Source organism: Heterodontus francisci, chromosome 12 (genome assembly GCF_036365525.1).
Source record: "Heterodontus francisci isolate sHetFra1 chromosome 12, sHetFra1.hap1, whole genome shotgun sequence".
In the NCBI taxonomy this organism is placed as follows: Eukaryota; Metazoa; Chordata; class Chondrichthyes; order Heterodontiformes; family Heterodontidae; genus Heterodontus; species Heterodontus francisci.
Genome location: NC_090382.1, coordinates 111,065,863 through 111,082,169, shown reverse-complemented (window position 1 = coordinate 111,082,169; position 16,307 = coordinate 111,065,863). Strand labels below are relative to the sequence as shown.

At 42.1% G+C, this 16,307-nt stretch overlaps 1 protein-coding gene across 1 annotated transcript; it reads right to left on the bottom strand.

Moving 5' to 3' along the window:
- Positions 1 to 792: 792 nt before the first annotated feature.
- On the bottom strand, positions 793 to 3,219 carry LOC137375734 (protocadherin-10-like). The gene is given in 1 exon segment (XM_068043121.1): positions 793 to 3,219. A coding segment is annotated over 1 exon segment (2,427 nt).
- Positions 3,220 to 16,307: the final 13,088 nt, after the last annotated feature.

Here is a 16,307-nt window from a genome sequence, read left to right as displayed (position 1 = left end):
GCACTGTTGTATCAGTCTAGATTTTGTGCTCAGGTTTCTGAAGTGTTATTTGAAACTGCAACCTTCTGACTCAGAGGTGAGACCAAATCTCCCCCTAAGCTTTGAGAGTGCGCAGTTGTGAAGCAAATGGGAATACACTTCGTAGGCAACAAAAAGGTCGCACACAAGCAACGTCACTTTTATGAGGTGCACATGCGCGTACGCGCGTCAATCTTAAAGGAGCCATGCGTGCAACAGCTGGCCGTGCACACTAAACGGTAGTCAGAGGGCAGATTGGATGAGAGTGCTTCAAAATGAGCCAGAGTTGACATGTTAATCCACAAGACTTCAAAGAAAATTCTATAAATTATCATTGTTTGATAGAAGACTTTCAGGCCCTGAAATCAGGCCACCGATCCAGTAATAACATATTAATTGAATTTTCACTCAGCTCTTCTAGGAGAAATATAAGGCCGTTCCAAATAAATGGATTTAGGCTCTACTAAAATAGTGGAGAATGGGTTTTCAGGGGACGTAATATGGCTTGAGTTCAAGATCTCATTTAAGTATTTATAGGTACATTATTCCAAACAAAAACTTTAAAATGTATACTAACGTTAAAGCAAAGAATATTCTAATCAAGGCTGTATACTTATGGACAAGCATAGCTATTAGTGAACGAGTGGAAATATGACAACTGTTATGGGTAATTCGGCGAATTATACTTTCTACTCGCAATATGAAAATCTAATTCTGTGCTTTAAACGTGACCTCCAATTGAACATATAATAAATAATTCTTCACTAACATGCATTACCTGCCACTCAGAGAATGAAATTTGTTGCCTAAATTAGTTTATTGCGTCGTGTCCTGAACACTCACATCATTGAAAGGCAACGTAGGATGACAGGGCTTTAAAAACAAAAAATCACTCTTGGATGATTGTGGTGATAGACACACGGTGTAACGATAACCTTCAGTCTGAACAGACCCACTACAATTTAAAGGTTCGTTTGCTGCGTGTCTCCGATTAAAGCCACCATTAGAATTCTTCTGACTGTAACAACAAACTGTAGAGCTAGAGTCTTCAGTATTTCTGTCCTGTTTATACTTTAGGATGACAAGAAAAATTATGGTTATAAGAAACAAAATGGAAGTCGATCCTAAAATGATGATTAGATAACTATTTAGATCTGAAAAATATTCCAACCGTCTGGGTTTATCAGTTCGTTCAAAAGATTTCTCAGTAACATTGGGCGTGAATGAAAATGTGATTGTGGCCGTACTGGAGAGGCTTGGCTGACCATTGTCCTTCACACAGACGACCAGACTTTCTGCAATGATTGCTTTGTCACTAAAACTTCGAGTTGCTCTGATTTCCCCAGAGCGAAGTCCCACGGTAAACAGACTAGGATCAGTGGCTTCCAAAAGCTGGTAGGAAAGCCTTGCGTTCTGACCAGAATCTTCATCAATCGCAATTACCTTGGTGAGCAAGTATCCTGGATATGTTGACTGGGACACAATTTCCACTGATACTGAACTGTTCCACGTTAAAGGTGAAACAATAACTGGTGCATTGTCATTTTGATCCAAGACAATAACATTCACGGTAGCAATGCTGCTCAGTGGGGGAGATCCAAAATCATGAGCTTGCACTTCGATCCGGAAATGTTTTTGTTGTTCATAGTTGAAGCTGCGCAGCGCGTAAATGTTCCCATTTTTGGAGTTAATTGTGACGTAAGCTGATGTGGGCATTTCTTGCTTCTGATTGTCAAGGATAGAATAGGAGACTTCCCCATTTCGATTCAAATCAGCATCAAATGCACTAACAGCAAATATAGAAGCACCCGGTGTATTATTCTCCATCAGATACACGTTATATGAGGTTTGTGTAAAACTCGGTGCGTTGTCATTGATATCAGTTACCGAAACCAAGACAAGATTGCTTGTTGAAAGAGGGGGAGATCCTCCGTCCCAGGCAGAAACGGAGATATTGTACATTGGGGTCATTTCATGATCCAAAATACCATTGGTAACCAGCTTATAGTTGTTCCTCAAAGATTTTTCGATCTTAAATGGAATACTCCCTGGAATCTGACACTGAACTTGTCCATATTCACCAGAATCGGGATCCGTTACGCCGATCAGAGCTATCGTAGTCCCCGAAGGAGCATCTTCCCGCACTGCACTAGCCACCATGGTTACGTGCAACTCAGGGGGATTATCATTAATGTCAATTACATCAACCACAACGTTGGCATGGGCAGCCAATCCAGGTGGAGCATGGTCCACTGCTTGTACGTCAAGTTCATAAACACTGGATTCCTCAAAATCCAGTACTCCTTGAATTCTGATCTCTCCAGTTACAGGGTCCAATTTGAACAACTCGCGAATATTTTGGGAAACGTGATTGGTGAAAGAATATGTTAGTTCAGCGTTTGTACCTTCATCCATATCAGTAGCATTAATTTTTGTCACTAACGTACCATTGGCGACGTTTTCTACTATTTTCGACCGGTAGATTTCATGATCGAATATAGGCGCGTTATCATTCCCGTCCACCACGTTAATGATAATCTGAGCTGTGCCAGATCTGTGGGGAATCCCACTGTCGATGGCTGTCAGTAGAAGAGTAAACATTGACTGTTTTTCACGGTCCAAGGATTTCTTTAATAACAGCTCGGCACTTTTACTCCCACCCCTTCTTGTTTGCACTTTGATACCGAAGTGCTCGTTTGGACTGATCTGGTAAGTGCTAATTGTGTTTGTGCCCACATCCGGATCACGCGCGCTCTCGAGAGGAAAGCGCGCCCCTGGCGCAATTAATTCACTGATTTGCAAGTGGAATTCCCTCTTCGGAAAGCTGGGCGTATTATCATTTACATCTAGTATCTCCACTGCAACGGGATACATTTCTAAAGGACTATCGAGCGCAATCTGAAAATAAAGGGAACAAATAGAGCTTTGTCTACAAAGCTGCTCTCTGTCGATTCTTTCATTAACAAATAAGAACCCATTTTCCAGATTCACCTCCATGTATTGTTTCGAGTCATCAGAGATCAGCCGAAATTTGCGAGTCGGTAATTCCCAAACGTTTAATCGCACGTCTTCAGCAATATTCCCAACAAAGGCCCCATGTTCCAGTTCCTCTGGAATCGAGTAGTGAAGTTGTCCCGAAACCAGGTCCGACACACACAGCAGGAAAATGAAAGACGCCCGGCTCATCAGTACATTCGCCATTGTTCTGGGCTGGAATTTGCTGCAAAATATTGAAATATCCCAGAACTGATTATATTGACTTTTCTCTTTTGCAAGAGCAATTGGAAATACTAATATCAAATCGAAGAATACAAAGACCCAGCCTGGACAGCTTTTCTGAACATGGCTGCAAAGCATAAACGCAGGCACAGTCTGCCTCTTCGATTCTGATCTGCGTTTCCCTGACGGAGGAGGAGGTCGATCTCCCGCAGCGTACCGGCTTCTTATTGGTAGACAGCGACACGAAGAGTTTCCACCAATAACTGCAGCAAATATTCTTAAAGCTGGACTGTTTCGAAATCGTTTATAATGTACCAAATGTTATATTTACTGGTGTACAAGCAAAAATATCCAAACAAGCAAGCACAAAAATCGCATTTTACGTGTCAGTCTTATTTTTAAATGTCAGAATGCCGAAATTCTTGGTAATTACATCGTACACGTCACAATGGTCGTCAAAGTTTAATCGCCATATTGTCATCCTTCAATGTAATTTAAATAAGTATTACGTTTCCTATTTTATATCAGCGTCTACACTTTACATGTGCTTCATTAATTTTAAAGGGCTTTGAGATGTATTGACAATAAATGTAATTTCGTCCTTGTCTTTCTTAAAGTGCAGCTCACCTGATGAAAATTGGAAGCTGTTAGAGCATTTGTATAAAATAAACCTTTTGATACATATTTCGAGAATAATTTAAGCTTATATTTATTTTTTCGAATATCTTTACTATTTCGATTCAATGTTATGCAATAATTTCACTGCCCCCGCAATTACTATTGCACTATATTAATTATTAACAAAGTATGATTCTATTTGCATTCTGAACAAGTGCATTCAAGTATTTTTTCAACAAGCAACTCAGGCATGTTTTCATTCGCTGATAACCGAACATAACTAGATAGCATGTTTATTCCATTGGCAGTTTAGTATTATTTACGTCAGCTGAACAACTCAGAATCGCATTCTCGATAAACTTCAGACATCGTACGTCATTAGTAAATGAATTGTTTGGTTCATGTTCAGACTGACAAGTTCATAGTAGTCAGTTCGTACATCTTGCAGGAGACTCTGGGCCAGAGACCTACTGTCAATTGTATTGGCACCGAGTGCATTTTCGGTATTTCCAAGATCAAAGAACCCGTCGCTCAATTACCACAAATTGTTACTTACCTTTCAAAACAAATCTGTGCAACTGAGTGCCGTAGCGACCGTTAAACCTTGCCTTTCCTTCGCTAATTAGGGAGAGCTATTATTTTATAACTGGGAGTATGGATAAGAAATGAATACATGGTGGAGATAAACTTGATTATGAGCTATAGACAGGAGTTAGTGCGGAGATTCATTTAGATTTACAGTGCCATCGAGGAGGGAAATGCAGCGCAGAATGTTCCACTGGCTCCAGTTTTCCCCCCCAATGATATCAGAGGCTACGGAGGACGGTCTAAAAGGGACCCATGCATGTCGAGTCGAATAATGCTAGTAGCTTCTATTTAAGTTATATGGTAGTTTTCATGTCCACAGTTCGCGTGTTTGTTTGTGTGTGTGTGTGTGTGTGTGGTCATTTCTCGTCTAGGGAATTTGAACTATTTTGCTTCACCAAGAGTTGAAATTGAAATTCCCCATGTGCCCTTGGTGATAGCACCATTCTTTGTAAAGGTACTCACAAAATCCCTTCATTTCAGGCTTTGTACATACACGTCGCAAAATATACACGAACAAAAAGCACTGGCGATAGGATAAATATAACCAAACATAGTAAAATATACATGGAACAACATCGATAAAAATGAAAGCGAAGTCATGATGATTCGTATGCGCCCTGAAAATTGCTATCAGAGTCAATATCAAGCTACATTGTTCGATTTGCACTTTAGCCCCCAAAGAACATTGTTTGATTACAGTGGCTCGCAGTCATAGTAGGAACAACACGAGTAAGAATGATTGCCCTTGACATCAAGGCAGCATTCGAACAAGCGTAGCATCAAGGAGCCCTGACAAAAGTGAAGTCACTGAAAATAAGAGCAGGAGTAGGCCATTCGGCCCTTCGAGCCTGCTCCGCCATTCATTATGATCATGGCTGATCATCCAACTCAGTAGCCCGTTCCCGCTTTCACCCATACCCTTTGATCCCTTTAGATCCAAGAGCTATACTAACTCCTTTTTGAAAACATGCAATGTTTTGGCCTCAACTGCTTTCTACGGTAGTGAATTCCACAGGCTCACCACTCACTGGGTGAAGAAATTTCTCCTCATCTCAGTCCTGAAAGATTTAACCCGTATCCTTAGACTATGACCCCTGCCATCGGGAACATCCTTGCTGCATCTACCCTGTCAAGTCCTTTTAGAATTTTATAGGTTTCGATGAGATCCCCCCTCATTCTTCTGAACTCCAGCGAATATAATCCTAACCAACTCAATCTCTCCTCATACGTCAGTCCTGCCATCCCAGGAATCAGTCTGGTAAACCTCCGTTGCACTCCCTCTATAGCAAAAACTTCCTTCCTCAGATAAGGAGACCAAAACTGCACACAATATTCTAGGTGTGGCCAAGTCGATGGGAATCAGGGGGGGAACTTGCCACTGGTTGGAATTAAACCTTGCACAAAGTAAGATGGTTGTGGTTACCGGAAGCTAATCATCTCAGCCCCAGGACATCACTGCAGGATTCTCTCAGGGTACTGTCCTAGGCACAACTGTCTTCAACTACTTAATCGATGACTATCCATCCAACATAAGGTCAGAAATAGGATGTTTGTTCATGATTTCACAGTGTTCATTACCATTCATGACTCCTCAGATACTGAAGCAGTCCATGCCTGCATGAAGCAAGACCAGCCACATTCACGCTTGTGCTGATAAGTGGCAAGTGACATTCGTGCCACGCAAGTGTCAGGCAATGATCATCTCCAACAAGAGAATCTAATCATCTCCCCTTGACATTCAATGGCATTACCATCACTGAATGCCCCACCATCAACACCCTGGAAGTTACCATTGACCAGAAAATTAACTGGACAAGCCATTATAGATACTGTGGCTACAAGAGCCATTCAGACGCTGGGAATTCTGTGGCGAGTAACTCACCTCCTTACTCTTCAAAGCCTGTCCGCCATCTGCAGGGCACAAGTCAGGAGTGTGATGGAATACTTTCCACTTGCCTGGATGAGTCCAGCCCCAACAACACTCAAAACCCCTGACACACTTGTAGTGTACCATCTACACGATGCACTGCAGCAACTCTCCAAGGCTTCTTCGACAGCCCTTCCAAACCTACGACCTCTACCACCTAGAAGTACAAGGGCAGCAGTTGCACGGGAACACCAACACCTGCAAGTTCCCCTCCAAGCCACACACCATCCTGACTTGGTACTGTAGTTCCATGCCTTCACTGTCGCTGCGTCAATTTCCTGGAGCTCCCTCCCTAGCTGCATTGTGAGTGTACCTACACCACTTAAATTCCAACCGTTCAAGAAGATGGCTCACCACCACCATGGCAATGGCTAATTGGGATGGGCAATAAATCCTGGTCTTGTTAGCGACGCCCACAAACAAAGAAGGAATTTCAAAGAATTATCACTATTTGGTCACACGACCAACATGCAAAGAACAAAAACAACATCGAATATAATGATCCAATGTTTATTTAACTGAGGAACATTTATAGTAAGCATCATACAGTCTGAATCAATATTTTATTACAACAGACGCATTTCGTACGTCACGTGATGATTACATAAGAACTATTTGAAAAAAATAACTTCGTGTATGCCAAAGGATTTTCGGGCACATCCACAGAAAATGTAGCATTGATGCCGAGGCATGCCGAATGCCAATCGCAGAAGCAGTATAAATTTCGTTTGACATGCTCTGCCTATAACCAAACCAGTTTTCGTAGTTCACTTTGACTGCACGGTAAAAGTGGAGTGATATTTAGTACAACTGCGGGATTTTTTGTGAAGAGTCAGGAACCTAATTCCAAACAACAAAACCGTACTGCATTGCGACGATTTTCACCTTCAAGCGTTATCTTCATGCCAATATGCTTGCGGCATTTTGCTGCGATATTCTTCAATATGGAAATAATTGTTCACAAAAAAGTAAACATTGATTCTACATAAAGAATGCTTAAATAATTCTGACTGTCATATTTCGCAACTTCTTGCTTGATTTTGTTCAGCAATATCCTAGTGGCTTAACATTGAATTACACAGGAAGTATAAATCATTATATAATGTATGTCCATTCCGGAAATGCATGTGTACTTCGAACCTCAACTTATCTACAATAAGTATTACATATTATTACATAGTACGTACAGCACAGAAACAGACCACTCGGCCCAACAGGTCCATGTCAGCTTTTATGCCGCATAGGAGCCTTCTCCGACGCTTCTTCATCCAACTTCAACAATATGTACTTCGATTCATTTCTCCATGATGTGTTTATCTAGAATCCCCTTAAATGCATCTATGTTATTCGCTTCATCTACTCCTGTACCTGAGAGCTCTATGCTTCTTAACTACCTCTTGGATTTATTAGTGACTATCAAATTTATGGTCCCAAGTTCTGATGTTACCCCCAGGTGGAATCATTTGCTGTGCGTCTTCCTAACAAACACATTCATTTTTTTATAAATCTCTATCCGGTCAGCATCATCTCTTTTACAAATAAAACATCTCCGGCCTCTTGGTTTTCCTGATAGGTACAACATATCAGTTCTGGGATCAAAACAGAATCTGCAATTTAGTCACCAAATACGTTAACATGTCTGACCAGTTGAGGTTTTCAGGAATAGATTTCTTTTTCATCTATTCTATGATACTGTTTAAAAGATATATTACATTTCCATTCCAACAGAAGTGTTGCTCAAGACCAAGTATTTGCGTTTTAACACGGTTCAGTAGCTGCATTGGACAAAATAACTTTTAAGATTAATAATTCAATAATTGATTAAACGCTTTGATCTGCATTGAATTTTCCGCCTTATTATTATATAACAAATTAAATTCCTTCCATTCGTGATGGGTGAACCGGCGTTATGTTTTGAGGTGGATATAAACTTCTGCTGGTTGAATGTAAATCCACTAAAGGAGCCACAAGTTTTCTGGCAATGGTCAGAGAGTAGGGAGATCTGGTTTGTATTCGATAATTCCTGCAGCTCCTTTTGTGTTTTGCAGTGCTCTACGTTCCGATTAATTACAACAGACGATTAATCGTTAATCAAGAAACAGCAGCAAAGGTAGCGAAACAGCAATACGAGCCATGTATTACAATATCCACTCTGCCGGCATTAGACACATTGACATGCATTCAGATTGTTTGCAAGGGTTGCTGTCCACTGCTTCTACCTGCCATAAGCATGTTTACAATTTTATCCTCGGGCAAGGGGTTTGTCCAGTGTCTAAATGACGTTAAGCACATTACCAGTCGCTGTTATTTTATTGGTCAACGTCGCTTAGACGCATAGAATTAGACAAGCATAGATCATAGAAATTACATGAGGAAGTCATTCGAGCCATGTGCCTTTGTTCCACTCCGTTGCTCTCGCCCTACAGTCATGAAAACTTTTGCGCTTCAATTAGTTATTATTGAATCTGCTTCCACCGTCCTTTCAGCCAGTGCTTTCCAGACCGTAACAACTCGCTGCATACACCACATTTTCCTCATGTCGCTTTTTTTGCCAATTAGATAAATTCTGTGTCCTCTGGTTACCAAGCTTTCTGTCAGTGGAAACCGTCTCTCCTTAGTTGCTTTATCAAAACCCTAGATCTTGATCGCAAGGCCGACAATCTCAGCGGCACTCCCAAAATATCAAACCTGTCTTTTCATTTGTTGAGTGTCAATGCTAACCTTCACTGTGTTAATGATAGAGCTGTTCTCCCAATAGTTCTACGAGTCAATTTTTTGACTTACCTGGAAAACAGGAGAGATAGCGTACCTGGGAGGAATCGCACCGGAGAGCCACCGACAAATCAAGACCGGGGCTAGAGGCCCACATTTACCTGGAAGACCTGAAAGGCAGCAGACCTGGGAGGAATCCGCACCGTAGAGGCACCTATAAATCAAGACCGGGTCTAAAAAACCCACACTTATCTGGAAGAGCAGAAAGGCAATCTGCAGCTGTGGCTGGAAATCTGCCCTGCTGGGTTTGCAAAAAGTTAAAACAAATCAGCAGTGAACAAGCTAGATGATTTCAAGGCACAAATATAGTTAAATGGGTATGATTTAATTGCCATTATGGAGACGTGGTTACAGGGTGATCAGGACTGGGAACTGAATATTCAGGAATATACGTCATTTAAGCAGATAGACAGAGGGGAAAAGGAGGTAGGGTAGTTCTGTTAATAAGGGACAAGATCAGAACATTGGTGAGAGAGGATCTTAGATCGATGATCAAGATGTGGAATCAGTTTGGATGGAGCTACAAAAAACAGCAAGGGGCAGAAAACATTGGTATGAGTTGTTTATAGGCCACCAGACTTTGGTGGCAATGTTGGGCACGGTATAAATCAGGAAATTACAGATGCATGTAGCCTGGGCATTACTGTAATAACAGGTGACTTAAATTTACATATAGATTGGGTAAACCGAATTAGCGCTAATGCTGTGGAGGATGAATTCCTGGAGTGTGTACAACATGCGTTTCTGGAGCAGTATGTTGATGAACCAACTAGGGATCGGGCTATTTTAGATTTAGTATTATGCAATGAGAAAGGGCTAATTAAAAACTTGCTGTAAAGGAGCCATTAGGAAACAGTGACCACAATATGATAGAATTCTACACTACATTTAAAAAGATACAGTTCATTCTGAAATCTGAACAAAGTAAACTATGAAGGTATTAGGGGCAAGTTGACTATGGTGGATTGGGAAAGTACATTAAATGATTTGATGGTGGACAGGCAATGGCTGGTGTTTAAAGAAGTATTACACGGTTTACAACAAATATTCATTCCTCTAAGACACAAAAACACAACTGGGAAGGTGAATCAACCGTAGCTTAGAAAAAAAAATTGTATTAAGTCAAAGGAAGTGGATTATAATGTCGCCAGAAAAAGTGGTAAGCACGAATATGGGGAGCAATTTAGCGTCTAACAACTGAGGACTAAGAAACTGATAAAGAAATAGAAAAGGTATTACAAATACAAGCTAGCTAGAAACACAAGGCAGACTCTAAAAACTTCTTTATGTACGTGAAAATGAAATGATTAGCAAGGATGAATGTGGGTCCATTTCACACAGAGAGAGAAGAGTTTGTGAAGATTGAGGAAATGGAGGAGAGACTAAACAATAACGTTGTGTCTGTCTTCACAGAGGAAGACACAGAACATTTTCCAGAAATACTAGGGAACCAAGGGACTTGTAAAAATGAGCAATTGAAAGTAATTAGTATCAATAAAGAGGTAGTACACGAAACAAAAATTGGATTGAAAGTTGATAAATCCCCTGGACCTGATGAGCTACATCTCAGAACATTAAAGGAGGTGCCTATAGAGATATTTGATGCATTGATGGTTATCTCTCAAAGTTTTATAGATTCTGGAAGGGTTTCAGCAGACTGGAAAGTAGCAAATGTAACCCCACTATTTAAGAAGGGAGCGAGAGAGAAAACAGAGAACAACAGACCTGCTAGTTCAACGTCAGTAGTAGGAAAAAATGTTAGAATCTATTATAAAGGCTGAGATAACTGGACTCTTGGGAAATAATGATATGATTGGGCAGAATAAACATGGATTTGTGAAAGGGAAATCATGTTTGACAAACCTGCTGGAATTCTTTGAGGATGTTACCTATAGCAGAGATGAAGGAGAACCATTGATTAGATTAGAGATACAGCACTGAAACAGGCCCTTCGGCCCACCGAGTCTGTGCCGAACATCAACCACCCATTGATACTAATCCGACACTAATCCCATATTCCTACCAAACATCCCCACCTGTCCCTATATTTCCCTACCACCTACCTCTACTGGTGACAATTTATAATGGCCAATTTACCTATCAACCTGCAAGTCTTTTGGCTTGTGGGAGGAAACCGGAGCACCCGGAGAAAACCCACGCAGACACAGGGAGAACTTGCAAACTCCACACAGGCAGTACCCGGAATCGAACCCGGGTCCCTGGAACTGTGAGGCTGCGGTGCTAACCACTGCGCCACTGTGCCGCCCCATTGGATGTGGTACATTTGGATTTTCAGAAGGATTTTGATAAGATCCCACACAGGAGGTTAGTAAACAAAATTAGAGCACATGGGATTGGGGGTAATATACTGGTATGGATTGAGAACTGGTTAACAGACGGAAAACAGAGAGTAGGAATAAATGGGTCATTCGCAGGATGGCTGGCTGTTACTAGTGTGATCCGTGCTTAAGCCTCAGCTGTTCACAATCCATATAAATGATCTGGATGGGGGAACCAATTGTAATATTTCCAAATTTGCTGATGACACAAAACTAGGAGGGAATGTATGTTGTAACGAGGATGCAAGGAAGCTTCAAGGGGATATGGACAGGTAACGTGAATGGACAAGAACATGGCAGATGGCATATAATGCGAATAAGTGTGAAGTGATCCACTTTGCAGGAAAAATACAGAAAGGCAGAGGATTTCTCAAATGGTGAGATGTTGGGAAGTGTTGATGTCGAAAGAGACATGGATGTCATTGTTCATGAGTCACGAAAAGCTGGTGTGCAGGTGCAGCAAGCAATTAAGAAAGCAAAAGCTATGTTGGCCTTCATTGCAAGGGGATTTGAGTGCAGGCGTAAAGATGTATTGCTTCAATTATATAAAGCCTTGGTGAGACTGCACATTGAGTATTATGTACAGTTTTCGTCTGCTAATTTAAGGAAGGGTATATTTGTCATGGAGGGAGTGCAACGGAGGTTCACCAGACTAATCCCTGGGATGGTGGGGTTGTCTTATGAGGAAAGATTGCAGAAAATGAGTCTGCAATCTCTAGAGTTTCGAAGAATGAGAGGTGATCTCATTGAAATTTACAAAACTCTTAGAGGGCGTGACGGGGTTGGTGTGGATAGAATGTTTCCTCCGGCTGGTGAGTCTACAACCAGGGGACATAGACGCAGAATAAGGGGCCAGCCACTTAAGACTGAGATTAGAAGGATTTTTCTTTACTCAGAGGGTGGTGAATCTATGGAATTCTCTATCACAGAGGGCTTTGGAAGCTCAATCATTGAGCATGTTCAATACAGAAATCGATAGATTTATGGATACTAACGACACCATGGGATATGGGCATTTTGGGGGAAAAGTCCTGGAGCGGTAGATGAACAACCATGATCTGTTTGAATGGCAGAGCGGGCATAGATTTAAGGTAAGGTGCAGGAGGTTTAGAGGGGATTTGAGGAAAAGATTTTTCACCAAGCGGGTGGTTGGAATCGGGAATACGCTGCTGAAGGGGTGGTTGAGGCAGGAACCCTCACAACATTTAAGAAGTATTTAGATGAGCACTTGAAACGCCATAGCATACAAGGCTATGTGCCGAGTGTTGGAAAATGGGACTAGAATAGTTACCTGCTTGATGGCAGGTGCAGACACGATGGGCCGGAGGGCCTGTTTCTGTTCTGTATAACTCTATGACTCCTAGCCTGGGTATTGTGTAATGAGAGAGGAATAATTGACAATCTAGTGGTGCAAAACCCCTTGGGGATGAGCGACCATAATATGATAGAATTCTTCATCAACATAGAGAGTGACGTAGTTGATTCTGAGAATAGGTCCTGAATAGGTAAGGAAACTACGAAGGTACGAGGCATGAGTTGGCTATGACGGATTGGGAAACGTTATTTAAAGGGATGACCATGGATAGGCAATGGCAAATATTTAAAGAGCACATGGATGAACTGCAACAATTGTTTATCCCTGTCTGGCACAAAAGCTACACGGGAAAGGTAGCTAAACCATGGCTGACAAGGAAAATTAGAGATAGCATTAGATCCAAGGAAGAGGCATATAAATTTTCCAGAAAAAACAATAGACCTGAGAATTGGGAGCAGTTTAGAATTCAGCAAAGGAGGACCAAGGGATTGATTAAGAAGGGGAAAATAGAGTACGAGAGCAGGTTTGCAAAGGGGAACACAAAAACTGACTATACAAGTTTCTATAGGTACGTGAAGAGAAAAAGATTGGTGAAGACAAATGTAGATCTCTTACAGTCAGAAACGGGAGAATTTATTATGGGGAGCAAAGAAATGGCTGACCAACTAAATGCACACTTCGGTTCTGACATTACAAAGGAGGACACAAATATATCAGAAATGTTGGGGAACAGAGGGCTTAGTGAGAGAGAGGAACTGAAGGAAATCAGTATGAGGAGAGAAATGGTGTTGGGAAAATTGTTGGGATTGAAGGCCAATAAATCCCCAGGGCCGGATGGTATGCATCCTCGAGTGCAAACGGAAATTGCCCTAGAAATAGTGGATGCATTGGTGGTCATCTTCCAAGATTCTATAGACTTTGGAACAGTTCCTACAGATTGGAAGGTAGCTAATGTAACCCCACTATTTAAAAAGGGAGGTAGAGAGAAAGCAAGGAATTATAGACCAGTCAGCCTGACGTTGTTAGTGGGGAAAATTCAAGAGTCCATTATCAAAGATTTTACAGCAGAGGACTTAGAGAACAGTGGTAGAATCGGGCAGAGTCAGCATGGATTTGTCATACTTGACAAATCCACTAGAATTCTTCGAGGATGTAACTAGTAGAGTTGATGAGGTGGAGCCAGTGGATCTGGTTTATTTGGACTTTCAGAAGGCTTTCGAGAATGTCCCACATAAGAGATTAGCATGAAAAATTAAAACGCATGGGATTGGGGGTCGTGCATTGAGATGGATAGAAAATTGGTTGGCAGACAGGAAACAGGATAAATGGGTCTTTTTCCGAATGGTAGGCAGTGACCAATGGGGTACCGCAGGGATCAATGCTAGGACCCCACCTATTCACAAAATATATTAATGATTTAGATGAGCGAACTAAATGTAATATCTCCAAATTTGCAGATGACACAAAACTGGGTGGGAGGGTGAGTTGTGAGGAGGATGCAGAGAGGCTTCAGGGTTATGTGGACAAGTTGAGTGAATGGGCAAATGCATGGCAGAAGGAGTATAATGTGGATAAATGTGAGGTTACCACTTTGATAGCAAAAACAGGAAGGCTGATTATTATCTTCACGGCTATAAACTGAGAGAGGGGTATATGAAGCGAGACTTGGGTGTTCTCGTAAACCAGTCGCTGAAGGTAAGCTTGCAGGTCCAACAGGCAGTAAAAAAGGCAAATGGTATGTAGGCCTTCATAGCGAGAGGATTCGAATACAGGAGCAGGGATGTCTTGCTGCAATTATACAAGGCCTTGGTGAGGCCACACCTGGAATATTGTGTGCAGTTTTGGTCTCCTTATCTGAGGAAGGATGTTCTTGCTATTGAGGGAGTGCAGCGAAGGTTTACCAGACTGATTCCTGGGATGAGGAAAGATTGAGTCGGTTAGGATTATATTCGCTGGAGTTCAGAAGAGTGAGGGGGGGTCTCATAGAAACCTATAAAGTTCTAACAGGACTTGACAGGGTAGATGCAGGAAGGACGTTCCCGATGGTAGGGGAGTCACGAACCAGGGGTCATAGTCTAAGGATATGGGGTAAACCTTACAGGAGTGAGATGAGGGGGAATTTCTTCACCCAGGGAGTGGTGAGGCTATGGAATTCGCTACCACAGAAAGCAGTTGAGGCCAAAACATTGTATGTTTTTAAGGAGTTAAATATAGCTCTTGGGTCTAAAGGGATCAAAGGGTATGGGCGAAAGCGGGAACAGGCTATTGAGTTGGATGATCAGCCATGATCATAATGAATAGCGTAGCAGGCTCGAAGGGTCGAATGGCCTACTCCTGCTCCTATTTTCAGTGTTTATGAACACTAGCACAGAAACGAACACTAGCAAAATTGGAGTCAATGGGAATCAGGGTGAAAACTCTCCACTGGTTGGAGTCATAACCAGCACAAAGCAAAATGGTAGTGGTTGTTGGAGTTCAATAATCTCAGTCCCAGGGCATCACTGCAGGAGTTCCTCAGGGTAGCTCCCAAGCCATTTGTGACTCCTCAGATACTGGAGTAGCCTATCACCAAATGCAGCAAGACCTGGACAACATCCAGGCTTAGATTGATAAGTGGCAAGTAACATTCACACCACACAAGTGTCAGGCAATAGTCATCTCAAACAAGGGGGAATCTAACCATCCCTTCTTGATGTTCAATGGCATTACCATTGCTGAATCCGCCACTATCAACATCCTAGAATTTACCATTGACCAGAAACCGAACTGGACCAGCCACATTAATACTGCAGCTACAACAGCAGGCTGGAGGTTAGGAATTCTGCGGCAAACAACTCACCTCCTATCTCCCTAGTGCCCATTCACCATCTACAAGGCACAAGTCAAGAGTGTGATGGAATCCTCTCTACTCGCCTAGATGGTTCCAGCTCCAACCACGCTCAAGAAGCTCGACACCATCCAGAACAAAGCAGCCAACTTGATTGGCACCCGATCCACGTCCTTCAACATTCATTCCCTTCACCACCGATGCACAGTGGCAGCAATGTGTGCCATCTACAAGATGCACTGCAACAACTCAGCAAGGGTCCTCCGACAGTGCCTTACAAACATGCGACCTGTACCACTTAGAAGTACAAGGGCAGCAGCTGTATGGGAACAAGTTCCCCTCCAAGCCACACCGCATCCTGACTTGGAACTATATCGCTGTTTCCTTCACTGTTGCTGGGTCGAAATCCTAAAACTCCCTTCTCAACAGCACTATTGGCAGATCTACACTCCAAGGGCTGCAGCGTTTCAAGAAGGCAGCTCATCACCAACTTCTGAAGAGTATGTGGGATGGGCAATAATTGCTGGCCCAGCCAGCGACGCCCACATCCCATGAACGAATAAATAAAAACAAGTCTGGAACACAGCTAAAAACGTATTTGTCTTTACATATTCTGTTTAATTGCTATATAATTTTCTTGGGGAAATATGTAACATTTTCAGGCGGACGTATTTAATGAAATCC